Below are 15,049 nucleotides of genomic sequence, written 5' to 3'. Positions count from 1 at the left end.
TAAAAAAGATTACACTGTGCTACAAAATAAAAAAAAAAAATACAACCGAGAAATAACATAGTGTAGGCTGTTCGTATGGTCGAATAATGCATAAAAATATTTTTGTTATATTTTTGGAACCCTCCATTTTTTTTTTATTTACAAAAAACCATTTTTACAGACTTTGCGATGTAATCTATCAATATTTCAGTCATTTTTCTAACACCTCTCAATATGTTATATGTTTTTGGAAAGAGGATTTTCATTCAAATGCAAATTCAATTCATAGTTATAGCCGTGTTTTATTGGTACTCAGTATTTTACTGAGTAAACTTTTTTTGCTGTAAACAACAAAAAAAGATTACTTTTATTTATTTTTTATAATCCTATATTGTTGAAGGGTCAAAAATTTATATTTCTATACAAAAAATTTCTCTGTAAACCAACAAATAAAAAACTTTTTTTTATCCTTAGCAATCATTTGTTGTTGTTTACCGTGTAAAATTTTACTGAGCTAAGTACTGAGTTACCAATAAAACACGGCTTATATAAAAAATTAGTTGTGTATTCATTCTCAAGTCACATCGATATTCAAAAAACGTGTTCCCGATTTAAGAAAAAGTACTGTAGTAAATAAATAAAAAACTAGTTAATTACAATTCAATTAAAAAGTTAATAACTTTTTATTATTCTAGTTAATTACATATATAACTTTGAATTAAATATAAATTTTAAATATACATACTACGCTTATTTGTGAATAAAAATGTATGTTTTTTAATTTTTTGACATTAAACGGGTAAAAAGCGATTTTTGAAAAAGTCTGAAAAAATGACTTTTTTTTAACAAGCTAAATCTCTAAAATTATAACAATTAAAAATCTGAAAAATGTTCACATGATAGCTACACTTATTAAATTTGAGTCTGTAAAGTTTTAAATTTTTTGAACGAATGGTTTGGCTGGAATTTAAAATTGATCGAACAAGGTCCAAGAAACCCCATGTTATTCCCATGAGAAACTTCAACCGCTTGGCGACACGGGTTAGAATTAAGTTAGAGACTTGAAACTTGGGGAATATTTTTTTTGTTTATTTCCAACCATATAAGATCCTAGGAGCATAGAAATTCTTATTATTTTAAAATAACGAACACCCTATTGTGCACCTTGCAATTCACATCATGAAAAGCCACATTTTCTATTTACGAAAAAATAGCATAGATTCCGCAGTTTTGGTCAAATTCAATAAAAAAAATACGCCAATTTGTGCCTAAATGTATATTCTTTCAGAATATAACCTTACTTTATTTTTTTGTTTGTTTTATTTTGCAAAAAAAATTGGGTAAAGTTGAAAAAATTGGGAAAAAAACAATAGACTTATATACATCATTCAAAAGGTCTGGAAATCTTCTTTCCAAAAACATATAACATATTGAGAGTTGTTAAAAAAATGACTGAAATATTGATAGATTACATAGCAAGGTCTGTAAAAATGGTTTTTTGTAAATAAAAAAAAAATGGAGGGTTCCAAAAATATAACAAAAATATTTTTATGCATTATTCGACCATACGAACAGCCTACACTATGTTATTTCTCGGGTGTATTTTCAGTGTCGCACCGTGTTATTTATTTCATACGCCATTTTTTTGCAAATTAATTACCAGTTCCGAGTTTCATAAAAACTCAAATTCTTACTTTTATTTCAGAGCAATAAGACCAAAAAATTTGTATTGTGTCTTGTGTGACTCTGGTTTATTATTTTTAAAACTTGTCCCGGTATTGCATTTTTCAAAAAAGTATAAGTTTTAAAAGTTGAAGTTGGATAAAAAAAATATTACAGTTTGAACTCAACAAAACAGGGTTTTTCGAAACAAAAAAACCCTTGTATTCATCATAACTTTTTTGTTATAATTTAGGTCGAATAAATTACTTTGGCAAAAATGTAGAACTTTAAATTATCTACATTTTATAAATTTACAATTTTTTTTGTACAATGCACGGTTCTTGCACTATAGCTCATAGGACTCGAGTTAGGCTCATAGGGTATGAAAATTGTATTTTTGCTCCCAACACTACAAAAGCAAATCTTAGGAGGGGAAAGGGTGATTATCTATTGTTTTGGTTTACCATGAACCCCAAAAAGTGCAAATTAAACCCAAGTGTTATTATTTCCAAAGTTTTTGTCTAAAGACAAAACAGCAGTTTCGAGATCTGTTCTCTTTTTTTGATAATAGCCCTGTTCCTTTGGGAGGTGGCAAAGTACTATTAGTAGTTTACTAGCGATTTTCAATGGAACGCACTTTAAACGAATTCAATACAAATCGTATTCGTATCTACTCGGGAAGAAGAGCATTGAGTAGATGATAGTATTAGATTAACCAAAACATCTACTAGTAGTAAACTACCACCTCCAATGGAACAGGGCTAATCTAGTGGACATAGATAATATCTTTATTCACATATTATGTTTCAATAAGAGATTTACTTTTGTATCCAAAATGCGAAACAGTCCTTCCCCTGGTTTTCTTTGCGCTTTACAAGTAAACAACAGTAAACAAGTATACTGTAAGTAGACAGTAAGTAAGTATACTGTTAAAAAATCTTTAATGCTACGTCTCGTTTCTCCAAACTGGATTGAATAATAGAAAAACTAAAAACCTAAAAGTGTAACCAAGTAAAAACAAAAGGCATATTCACAACTCTATTTCGTATACAAATAAGAGTAGTGGTAAAAAATAATTTATCAAATAAAATTGACCGGCAAGAACCACATTATTAATCTTTGACCTCTTCTGAACTCAAATCCATTGGTGAAACTCCGTCCTCATATTTTGCATACTCAACTACCTCTAGCGCCTGCAGTCCTGCACTATCCATAAATTAAATACATAGGTATATGCAGGGCCGTCTTTAACTATCCTGAGGCCCTTGGGCACTCAACAATTTGGGGGCCGATTTTAATGAAAATTTTTACATAAAAAGGTTTATACTGATATTAAAATTAAGATAACTTAAAAAAAAATATTTTTGGATTTAAAAAAAAATAATAATTTTTTTTTAAAGTTAACTATTTAATGAATTTTATGTGTCAATCTTTTAATACGAAAGCAATTCGCAATTCAAATTAAAAAAAAGTTTGGGGGTGCCAACCATTGTACCATGGTGTTTTCCATTGAACCAAAACATTGATGTACCGTCGACGAGCCGGCAATAGTTTTTCTTAAACGTTTTCCAACGTCAAAAGTATTGATGTTTTTTTTGCCGACGAATTGATTCTATTTTCGTCTTTTAATACGAATCTACACATATTTTTACACTGATTTTAACACATACTACAAATTTGACAGTTTTGCAAACTTCAAACGAAATTATTATTTAAGGATAAAGATAATGGAAGAGAATTCGTTGTTTTTATTAATAAATAACACGGTGTAACACTCAAAAAATACGCGGGCGGAGACCTATCAGGTTTTGTAGAGCTAGTCGCACTGAATACGAAACGGTATTTGAAAATCCCCTAACACCCCCAAAATCTGAAGTTACGGGCAAAAAACGGTTTTTTAGACCTTCATCCATTGAAAAAATTCTAGCTTCGACAATTTTTTACCCATTTTCGATTTTTTTACAGTTTCTGATAGAAGATAAATGTACCTTTTTAACAATATATAAAACATTTAACTCGGTTGAACCACTTAGAATTTATAAGCTGTCAAAGTTCAAAAATTCAATTTTTTTTGTCATTTGCCCAACTTCGGCATCAAGTTATAGTACATGTTTTCAAAACAACATGCTATTTAAAAAATATATTCTAAGACTATATCTATTTCCCAATTAATCGAGGTATTTTTTATGAAAATCACTTCAAAAATGGCTTAGAAAAAAATTTTTTTCGATTTCAACCCAGATACAGAAATTCGAACTTTTAGGTATAGAACAAAAATGTTGTTTCGGCACGTAGTAGGATAACTTGGGCGCCAGGATTTGATAACGGGTTTTTGTAGAGGAGCTCAATACAAACATTTTTTTCTTTGGGAGGGGGGTCTATCTCTCCCCGTTTAGGTGGGAGGGGCATTTTTCTAAAAAAAAAATTATCAAAATAAAAAAAATTATTAAAAAACAACGGCAACACTTGCAGTAATAAATGATACCATTTCCGAAAGGCAAAATTGTACATTTGATTCTAATTTTTAAATCAATATAATATAACCAATGGTTTTTGAAATAATCGATTTCAGAGTTAAAAATAGGCGAAAAAAAAATTTTTTAAACTCATTTTATACTATTTTTGTCCAGACTGTGAATTTTAGTAAAAAACTTACTCACACAGAAAACTGCCTCAAATGATTCCTTATCGAACCGTGAAAACTATATGTTTCTATGTCTTCTAGTTTTTGAGAAAATTGAAAAATAAAAACAAAAAATATTTTGAAAAAAGAAAAATCTGATAAAAATCTGGAGTATTTTGGGGGTGTTAGGGGATTTTCAAATACCGTTTCGTATTCAGTGCGACTAGCTCTACAAAACCTGATAGGTCTCCGCCTGCGTATATTTTAAAACCTCATTTTTGTAACACCGTGTAATAAATAATCTTACCTACAGTGGAAAAAAAAGATATTTTTCTTGTTTTTTTGAAAATATTATTGTCTTATTTTTTGGAAAATTGAATTTGGGTTTGGTCATTTGGATTTAAAATTTTGTCCGCATACAACGCCACATAATTTGCCCGACAAAAATGTTTTGAGAATAAATGAGTGAGAGAAATTTTCGTTCCTTAGGGGCCCCCTTGAGAATGGGGGCCCTGGGCACGTGCCCCGTGTGCCCTTATGGTAAAGACGGCATTGGGTATAGGTAAATAACTTATGAACAAAATTAAAGAAAAGGCTTCTGGCTTCCCTTTCTGGTAAAACGAGAAGTTATTTAATTCATAAAACCAAAACAATATATAAAAATAACAATAATATAGCCTCAAACTATTTTAGGAAAAAAATTATTCTTAACTACTCAGACTCTCTCATAAGGAAGACATAATATCTAGGTACATGCTTAGATACATTTCGTTTCCAATAACATTTTGCCAAAATATCTTTGTTTATCAACTGAAAATAAGGTCCTATTTCCTATAGCAACTACCTTCTTTTTATACAAATTTTATCTCTAATCAATAATATCCATAAGCTTTCATTTTATTTCAAAGAATCATCAGTTCATGTTGGAATCAAGTTGAAATGGCAGATAGTATTGAATTTATGAAGAGAACTGACAACCGTCATCTTCAAACTCATATTCGATTTAAGGTTAGCAAAAATTAATAAAACTTACCCAATCACAAGAAATCATATTTCACAATAATTTAGATTAAAGAAGCTCTCCGGGAAAGGGACCGTGATTTAGCTCGAAGAAAAGAAAGGTTATTTAAGTTGAAATAAATCCAATTTATTTGCAATAACTCCCGTTTTTTTTTTTTTTATTTGAAAAAGCTTGAAAATTATGCTTTCAATGGAAGAACTTCAACAAGAAGAAGAATTAGCTAATCTTTTTAGATCTCGAGTACTAGAGAATGCACAAAAACGTTTGGATTGGATTTCAACAGCTAAATTCGAAAGAACTGAAGCCGAAAATGAGTTTTTAAAACTCAAACAAATTCAACGTGAATTGTAAGTAAAAATATTAGATATAAGCTATTCTATTAACTTAACAATATTACAATTTTGTTAGAATAAATTGTGAAGAAATGCGCCCCAAGGAAAGTAAAAAGATTACACAAGAAACCAAACGAGCACAATTATTACAAATTGCAGAAAAGAAAGCCATTCAAATGAAAGAAAAAGAAATCGATAAGATTTGGTTTGAAGCTCTGATGTGTTTGGAACGAGAAAAAGAAAAACAACAACAATATGAAAATCAATTGAGAAAAATAATTGCAAATAAAACTGTTGATGTCTTAAATAATCAGTTAGATGAAATTAAACAAATGAAAGAGATGGAAAACGAGGAGAAAAAGAAGGAAGATTTGAGGTGAAATAAGTTGCAAAAATATGAAAAAATTTTATGATTTAAGAATTTTTTTTAATAGAATTGAACGAGAAAACCATGCAGATGTACTCCAAATTCAATTTGAAGAGAGACACAAGCTTAGTAATAAATTTATGGAGGGTTCAGCGCAAAAGGTAATATATTAATATGAACCCAGCTTAAAAGTTAAATGTTTCATATCTCCGGCTTGGTCTATCTTTTGGCTGAATGTCCTATTACATTATTACCCTCCTCCTGATTATTAAAATTCCCTCTTGCTGGACATAAATAATTCTTAGATTTGGCCAAAGAAAAATACGCAGTAGATCACTAAAAATATGCAGTAGATTAAAAAAATTTGGAGTAGATTTTATTTATTTTATTTTACATGGGTTATGTTTCTTTTTTCATAGTCCAATCTTCAAGACATGAAATCGGAAAAATTAGCTCGAGCCCAGCAGATCAAGCGCTCAGAAGATGAAATAATTGAAATAAATAAGATTCAACAACAAAAAGAAGAAGACCAAGCTCAAATTGATAGGGTTTGTAAAAATAACACAAAGAATGTTGCGCTTGTCTCAAAACCCTTTTTTTTAGAATTTGGATAGACAATCTCAAGCAAGATATCTTCAGTATGTCAAGGACAAGAAATCGGAAATGAATTGCAGAAACAAAATGCTGGACACTGTAAGATCATGACTTCTAAAAACTAAGACTCAAATGTGACGACACAATTTAATTTTCTTTCAGGCTTTGGTTGCCCATGGTAGACGAATGCAACAAGGAGCCATAAATAAGATACCCTACCAGAAATCTGTTCGCTAAAAAATTTAGTTTTTTCTCACTTTTAATAGCATAAATTGAATAAAAAAAATTATTGATCTGCCCACATATGGCATGTACAAACTTATGTTGACTTTATTTTAATTAACTATAATCGATTTTTGCTCATTTGATAAAAAAAAAGGACAACATCTGATAAAAGTCTAGTTTGATAAATATTCGTACCAAAGCAATTAATTAAACTTATCAGCGCCAGGAATCATTTTGGTCGCCATTTGGTGTTTTTTTCGAGTTAAATTTAAATAATTACATGCGATAATGCATTTAAGCACTCACCTAACTCATTGACAGTATACTTTCAAGCCGCGTTTCGTTGTCACAAAATATCTAAGCCAAACCAATCTTAATGTCTGTTTGCATGACGAGCTTAACTTGTTAACACGTGTCTTGTATATGCTTATTGCTTATTTATGTGGTTTAATCTGACTAACGAATTAAATTATGTTTGTTTATATGCAATGACTTGAGATGACAAGATTGATTTCATCAAATTGAGCATGGTTTGAGGTGTTTTTGACAGGAGATTATATAAATTTAAATCAAAACGAGTTGAATGAAGAGTTTTTTTTTTGCTTCAAAACGAATTTGTAGTTGCTCCCATCGGCTAGGGTTGCCAGATATATTTTGACGAAACTAGTAATTGAGATGTAAAATCCCGCACTTTTCCGGACAAATAAGGACACAAAAAAGAGTACAAATCTAGGACAAAAGGAATGCGTATTTTTATAAAAACAAAAAAAAAGCGGAACAATCTTTTCAAAATTTAACTAAAAATCACATTTTTAACCCTTGTTTCCGTAGCATTTTTTTCTTATTTTTTTCACAAAAAAAAAAATAAAACTAAAAATTTTAGCTAATATTACAAGAATTGGAATGTACATAGTTACAGTAAAAAAAATTTAAAATTCCATTAAAATCCAATTGTTCAAAATTTTAAACGATTAAGAGCCAATTTTTCCATCTTCTAATAAACAGTCAGTTAACTGTTCGACGAATAAAGTTATTAGGCTCATAAACAATCAGATAAAAACATTGAATTTTTCAATCAAGAATAATTTATTCTACAGAATAACAAAAAAAAATTGTCAAATTCAAAAATATTTTTATTCATGATTATTTTGTTTTCTTGTGTTCTACTGTATTTTATTCAAAATTCTTTCAAAACAGCTTTGACAACTGACACAATATTTTTGTTGAGATTATATTATATTAATAATTTGTATTCGTCTCTGAAAGAAGCAGATAGTTTTATTCTAAGGAATAAGCTATATCTGCTTGTTGAAAAATTGATTTTTTCTCTATCCTTAGGAATAAGTACTAAATGACTGTTTAACTGACTATTGAAAAATTGGCCCTTAGTTAAATGCTAATAGCATTTTTAGTTAGTTACTATTTACTTAAGAAATGGTCTTTTTGACTTAGCAACTTACTTAAGCGGCCCTATATTTTTCTTAATCTTTTAAAATTTTGCACCTTGAGTCTTACAATAAGGTACCTACTGTAATAAATAATAAAATTTAAATAAATTATTAAAATAAATTTTTGTTGGTCAGAGAATTTACTAACCAGTACCTCATACGCACATTTTTGAGTTTTGATTATATTGGAACAGAACACAAAAAAGAATTGAGCAGATAATAGACCAAAATAAAAACGCCTCGCTTTTAATGTACTCTATTCGTTTTTTGAATAAGAAATTAATTAAGAGTAGCATACAAAAAGTGAGATTTTTAAAGGCTTCAAAAGAGTACAATCCCGGACAATTGATAGAAACTATCCCGGACGTCCCCCACACAGCCAAAAACGAGTACATGTCCGGTAAAACCCGGACGCATGGCAACCCTACCATCGGCTGATGCTCTCACTGAAAGACTCGTATCAGACTGATAATTTTTTGGCCTTGAAATAATATTTAAGGTGCTATTCACAAAAATAATATTTGGGGGCCCCTGTGACATTGCTGCACCGTCATCCAGTTTTATTAAAAATGTTTTCACTAACCTTGTATTTTTGCAGCAAGTTCTTCCACTGTTAGTTACACTGGTTGCCACCTTTTTTTGCCACCCAATTTGACTGATATGACTCTGAAAAAAAAGGTTGTAAAGCCGGTTTACGGACGATGATTTTACGTGATAACTTCGTAAGAAAACAGGTTGTGTGCTTTTAAAATTGAGCAATTTGAAGGGTTTATTTATTTCAAACAATCATAATTTACAAGAAAAAGCTAAAAAAAATACCTTTTTTCTTTTCTCATTATATTAATTTTTTTTATTTTAAAAGCTCACAAAAAAAATTATACCATTAAAAAGCCAAATATTTCTGTTAAATAATTAAACCATTTTTAAATTATTACAATGAGCAAAAAGTATTAAAATAATTTATTTATAACAATCATTTTCATCAAAAAAAGCTAAGAAAACATGTAAATTTTTTTTTAACAATCTATTAAAATTTTTACACCATCTGAAAGCTTATTGTCTTAGCTAAATATATATATATAGATCAAGTCTATGAGACATCTACAAAAAGAGCTAGAATTTTTTAAACTCGATGAGATTTCATCAAAAAAAGCAAAAAAACATTTATTTTTATGTTCTCATGCTATTAAATGAATTTTTTCCCTAACAACCTATAAACAAATTTATACCATGTTATTGTTTCACCTTTCAAATGACGTATCAATCTCATTTCAAAGATGCCTACAAGAGAAGTTAGAATTTTTTAAAGTCAACCATGTGGAATTTCCAGACTGAGATTACGGTACTTCCTACACTGGTGGCTGTTCATGGCGCAACAGATCTCCATTGGTGGTATGATGTTTTTCGCAAGTTTCTTGATTTAACATTGTGTGGCTTGTAGTTAGTCTAGCGTTATGTGTGATATACCAAAAAAATTCGTTGGATCGTTTTGAAAATATTGATTTTTAGGTAACGAAATTCTTACCTGTGCTAGAATATATGGAGAATTTTTAATAGTTTGTCACTCCCATTTATTTGTCCGGGCAATTTTTCTTGCAGCAAAAGTTTTTTGACTTTGAGAGACTTAGAAAAATTTTCGTTTTGCTTTAGCAACATACTAGGCTTAATGCTTTATCCAAAAAATTAGAAAAATTTTAATTTCCAGCCACTGTTTTCTTGTTTTCCGTACAAAGTATTTTAAATATTGAATACAAAAATAAAATAACTGTAGGGATAAATGCACATGCATGCGCATTTATCCCTACATGTCCCATATAACTTGAGATTTTTTGAACGCTCCAAAAAAAAGCTAATAAATCAAAAACTACCCCTAAAAAAGTAGGTATTTTTCAAAAATTCATATTTCAAAACGCAGAGTGTTGGAAAAAAATCCGTATGAGATCTTTCATCTTTCACCTGGCACCTTTAGAATTGTCAAAAAAAAATTCCCCTACCCATAATCAACATTTTGTCATACACACAACACCTGATCAACGTTCAAACAAAACGTTATAGCGGAGTTCCAGAATTTTTTAGAATTTTTTCTTAAATGCAGTTATCCTTAAATCAGTCTCTTCTATCTATAACAAAAAGAATCAACTCTTTGCGACCACGCGTTTAGATTTTAGCCCAAATTTCAACTTTCCGTTTTACCCCTGTTTACCCTATTAAATGACGAAATTTTTAAAAATCCTTCATTTGGATTAGGCTTTAGATTATTATCTTTCAAATAAGATTTAGGAGATTTTTTTATCTCTAATAGTTTATTTTTAATTTTGAATTTAAATTTTTTGACGCACTGCGAAAGTGCGAGAGTGTAACTCTAGAAAATGGCGTCACTTTTTTGTGGTGGCTGCCATGGTTCATCGATTTATAAGACGTTATCACGTCAAAAAAAACTGCTGTTGTTACAAACATGAGTTTGAGTGTTGTTCAACTCTGGCACCTGAAATATAAATATTGTTAACTTACCATTTGACTGGGAAAATATTAACTTGTACGTAGTTTCGACTCAAGTTTGTATGTGTCATCCAAACTATCGTTTGGATCCATAACTCGAGAGATGTTATTTTAAATAACCGGCGCTTCCGAATTCTTCTTCTTTACTTTTTGCATGACTCGATCTCGACCAACCCTTGTATTTAATTCATAGACATATTTTTTCAATGCATTTATACTTTCGGATTGAGCACTGAGTTCCTAATATTGAAATTACATGGTTGACGTCGTTGATGATGTGATGACGTAGTCAGTGATTGAGCTTAAGTTGTTTTCGCATATGTAATCTGCGTCAGATGATTTGCCCAAACGGAACAAACAGCCTTTCGTTTGAGCTGTTGGGCACAAAGTCCGGGTGGTCCTTCGCAAACTCGGAGACTAATATGTTTGGACTTGGGAAGATGTTGTTTCTAGCTGCTGTTACCAGAAAATTCTCTAGGCTTTTTTTGTTCTTCTGCTCAATAAATAAAAGACCAGGGGCCTATTTCTCCACAACCTGCAAACTAAGTAAAAAGGTAAAAAAGAATAAATAATAAATGATTTTTCCACGATATTCCTCGTTTTGGTCGGGCTAACTTTTAATTTTTGAGTACATTTTGAGAAAATAAATAAAACGTAAATGAAAATTTGTATAACTTATTTAACTTGAGTTTCAATCACCCTATAAATGAATAAATAATGTCTTCTTCTATAAAACAATCTGAATCAGATAATTTCGAAAAAGCTTTTAATTGATTAGGTCGACCCAAAAAACACTCTTTCATCGTTTTCATTTGCAAAAATATTATTCAGTTCTCCATCACAATGCTAACTTTGTGCTTCGCGTTTCTTATCACGTCGTCGTCGTCGTTGACTTTAACTTCCGCAATTAAAATTTCCACTAGTTTAGGTGACATAAGCGGTTCAATATTAACATCGCGCTTAGGTGAAGATTTTTATGCTTTCCGTGGAATTCGCTATGCTCAATCACCAGAAGGTGAATTACGTTTTCAAAATCCCAAGCCAGTCAAACCATGGGCACCTGAAATATTTGATGCCACTAATGATGGTCCGCGATGCCCGCAGCCAATTCAAAGCCAATTAAATTTAACTGAAGAATCTGAAGATTGTTTACGCCTCAATGTCTATACAAAGAATTTAAATGTAATTGAATACAAGCCGGTTATCATTTACATCCATGGCGGCAGATTTATTGAGTTCTCTGGTGAAAGTCAGAAGTTTTCCGGACCACAGATATTAATGGATCGTGATATTGTTTTGGTAACATTCAATTATCGTTTGGGTTCGTTGGGATTTCTTGCCACTGGAACTGCTGATGCCCCAGGAAATGCAGGACTTAAAGATCAAGTTGCTGCCTTTAAGTGGGTTAAAGATCACATACATAATTTTGGTGGTGATTCGAGTTCGATTACATTACTTGGATATGATGCAGGGAGTATTAGTATTGGATTACATTTGGTATCTCCCATGACAAAGGGTTTATTTCATCGAGCTATTGCTATGAGTGGATCAGCTGTGTCGTATTGGAATTATTCTTTTGATCAAATGGATTCAGCCAAGAAACTTGCAACTGCATTGAAATGTCCTACAAATGAATTGGAATTTATGATGAAATGTCTCAAAGAGGTACGTAACTGAGTGGTCATTTAAAATGTTTGTGATTTTATTATGAAAACTTGTTGTAGAGCCCAACAATCAAAAATAGTATTGAAGAATTTGGACAACCGGTTATCGAGAGGGACTTTGGCCAGGAGCGATTTATCGTAGAGGATCCTGTGATTTCATTTCTATCTGGCAAATTTCATACAATTCCACTTATAGTCGGAATGACTAAGGATGAAGTGGAAGACATTGTTAAATGTAAGTTCTTTATCAATAAACTACAACATAAAAATTCTATATTCTTAACAGTTAAACTACAAAACTTTACTGATGCCCAGTTGTCGAATGAAAGATTTTGGAAAGAACCAGCTTTAAGCCTGTTCCGATATGCAAGTACATCAACAAAATCAAAAGAAATAAGTGCGATCTTGAAGAAAGAATATTTTGAACAACATAATAGTACTCTTGAACCGATCAAGCCTCTAGCAAAGGTAAATGGGAATTTTTCCAAAGTTTTCTCCGAAATAAAGCCAATATATTTTTCAGATGATGAGTGATCGAGTTATAGGCTTCCCAGTTCATAGATTTGCACATCTTGCTGCGAGATTTGTTCCAGTTTATTATTATATGTTTTCGTATCAAGGGCGCTATAGCTACCTCAATTATTCAAAAGGTATTTTCAAATTTGTATTTTAACTTTTCATCTTATGTTGGCTATTTCTACAACCTAGGAGCTTTTCATTATGATGATCTTCAATATTTATTTTATAATCCAAATATGGCACCAATGTTTACGACGACTGATCCTGAGAACAAGATCATTGATCGACTTACTGGAATGTGGACAAAATTTGCAGCAACAGGGTTAAGCATTTTTAGCTTTATGTCTGTTTTATATTATTATTTTATTTTTAACAAATTTACAGAGATCCAAACATCAAAAATTTAAACTGGAAACCATTAAATTTGGACAAGGAAAACTATTTGGATATTGGAGATGAACTTATTTTGAGAGAGAAGCTTTTATTAGATCGCTTTGATTTGTGGGACAGATTGTTTCCTGTGGATTAAAAAGAAAAAGAATTTCTTTTATTGGCCATAAGACAGAGTTGCTCCCGATTATTTTAAGAGATTAATTAGTTATTAAATAAACAATTACACCATTTTGGATTTACTCATCAAGTTTCTATCTAACCCAATATTTGCATTTATGTATTTCTAATGGAAATTATGGGTCAATTATAAAAATTGAATGGATTGAGATCTTTAAAATGAGGCTCTCTGAATACCATAAAACTCCTGCTCTGGATAGCAATTTTCATAAATCCTTTAAAACTAATATAGCAACTTAACTTCCATAACATAAAAACATAACAATAAAAACTGTCGCATTTGATCCAGACAAACTAATGGCGATACCAGTACTTCAAAAAAGCGCAAATCAAGAAACAGACGCAAGCTTTTCCGATCCTTCAATACCTTTTTAGTTGCTGACATAACCATCAAACAGAGCAAGAGGAGGGTTCGAATTTGTTGACGTACCAGAATTGATCCTGCTTCTAATACAATGGGGACAAGTACCTACTTAAATCCTTTAAATAAACTGACAGTACTATCCCGACAACTACAAAAAATTCTAAATTTGCAGACCCAAGAAAAATGCAACGAACACGAAGAAAAAATAAATCTTGTATCAATCAATTCAATCCAGTCATTCATATTGCCTTTTAACGAGAATAGTATATGTTCAAAACTCTCTAACGACATGACCGCGTGATAAAATTACAATATTATCTACTTTGGTGAAACAGGTCTCTTGCTTCTACACTGCATGCTTTTTCAGCGCCAGCGTACAGTAATATGGCAATGTACGCAGACATTTCATCCTCTGTTGTTTCATACAGGGATGGAAAATGACATTTTTTAATTGGACTGAAAATCTCATTTGTATTGTACTGAAATGGGTCCAATTGTATTGCAATATATTTTCACACAAAAATTAATATAAAATTCAATCAAAATGTTTTATCTGCAAAGACTCTTAAATTTTCCATATATTATTTTCTGCGGAAAAGAGTAATTTTTATTTATTTTCGGTATAAAATAAATATGTTCACAGAAGATTGCAAAAATCATGGTTTTTAGATAAATTAATAACTATTAACAATTAATAATTAAAATTAGTATTACAAACTTAAAAAATATTCTGTATTTACCACAACTCTATTTGTTTATTCTTACGATTCTCTCTTTTTTGAAAGCTTAGATTCCAAAAGAATTTTTAGAACATAGATTTAAAAATTGTATCGGATTTCGACAAATTGTATTTTTGTACTCGAGCAAACTCATTTGTATCGAATTCGATACAATTGTATCGACTTTTCCATGCCTGGTTTCATACCACCGATGCATTACTTTAGGTTGGTCAGATAACCGATTTGCCTCGTAAACTCTTTTGGCTTTTTTATATCACCCGCAAATATTTCTCCGCTTTTGAGGTGGTTCCTGAGAAAAACTGCTACTACTGCTGGGTCGACTGAATCTGAATCTGAATGTGGGCTTAATATTTACAATGCGTATCAGCAACTTCGCTTCTGAAATCAATTAAGTTCATGATTTCTTTCGGTGTTTTTAGCCAAACTTTGCTTGTACAATATA

General features: G+C 30.8%; 2 protein-coding genes across 2 annotated transcripts; both read left to right on the top strand.

Annotated features, from left to right (window-relative positions):
* Window positions 1–5,181: 5,181 nt before the first annotated feature.
* Window positions 5,182–6,832, top strand: LOC129907167 (trichohyalin-like). The gene is made up of 8 exons (XM_055983254.1): window positions 5,182–5,272; window positions 5,333–5,385; window positions 5,456–5,632; window positions 5,694–5,993; window positions 6,052–6,145; window positions 6,404–6,532; window positions 6,588–6,677; window positions 6,741–6,832. The coding sequence occupies exons 1-8, from the start codon at window positions 5,204–5,206 to the stop codon at window positions 6,813–6,815; spliced, it is 987 nt and encodes a 328-aa protein (XP_055839229.1). The 5' UTR covers window positions 5,182–5,203; the 3' UTR covers window positions 6,816–6,832.
* Window positions 6,833–11,558: 4,726 nt separating this feature from the next.
* Window positions 11,559–13,501, top strand: LOC129921417 (juvenile hormone esterase-like). Its single transcript, XM_056003228.1, has 5 exons — window positions 11,559–12,415; window positions 12,475–12,882; window positions 12,938–13,064; window positions 13,123–13,255; window positions 13,318–13,501. Exons 1-5 carry the CDS (start codon window positions 11,594–11,596, stop codon window positions 13,460–13,462), a joined length of 1,635 nt encoding a protein of 544 aa, XP_055859203.1. The 5' UTR covers window positions 11,559–11,593; the 3' UTR covers window positions 13,463–13,501.
* Window positions 13,502–15,049: the final 1,548 nt, after the last annotated feature.

Source organism: Episyrphus balteatus, chromosome 1 (genome assembly GCF_945859705.1).
Source record: "Episyrphus balteatus chromosome 1, idEpiBalt1.1, whole genome shotgun sequence".
In the NCBI taxonomy this organism is placed as follows: Eukaryota; Metazoa; Arthropoda; class Insecta; order Diptera; family Syrphidae; genus Episyrphus; species Episyrphus balteatus.
This window is presented reverse-complemented; position numbering and strand designations above follow the sequence as displayed.

What these genes read in the sequence shown, in the direction of transcription:
- LOC129907167 (XM_055983254.1), top strand. Translation starts at nt 5,204, where the DNA reads ATGGCAGATAGTATTGAATTTATGAAGAGAACTGACAACCGTCATCTT. An exon ending in AAACTCATATTCGATTTAAG is followed by an intron (nt 5,273 to 5,332) that starts GTTAGCAAAAAT and finishes ACAATAATTTAG; the next exon opens with ATTAAAGAAGCTCTCCGGGA. An exon ending in GAAACAAAATGCTGGACACT is followed by an intron (nt 6,678 to 6,740) that starts GTAAGATCATGA and finishes ATTTTCTTTCAG; the next exon opens with GCTTTGGTTGCCCATGGTAG.
- LOC129921417 (XM_056003228.1), top strand. Translation starts at nt 11,594, where the DNA reads ATGCTAACTTTGTGCTTCGCGTTTCTTATCACGTCGTCGTCGTCGTTG. An exon ending in TGATGAAATGTCTCAAAGAG is followed by an intron (nt 12,416 to 12,474) that starts GTACGTAACTGA and finishes AACTTGTTGTAG; the next exon opens with AGCCCAACAATCAAAAATAG. An exon ending in ACAAAATTTGCAGCAACAGG is followed by an intron (nt 13,256 to 13,317) that starts GTTAAGCATTTT and finishes ACAAATTTACAG; the next exon opens with AGATCCAAACATCAAAAATT.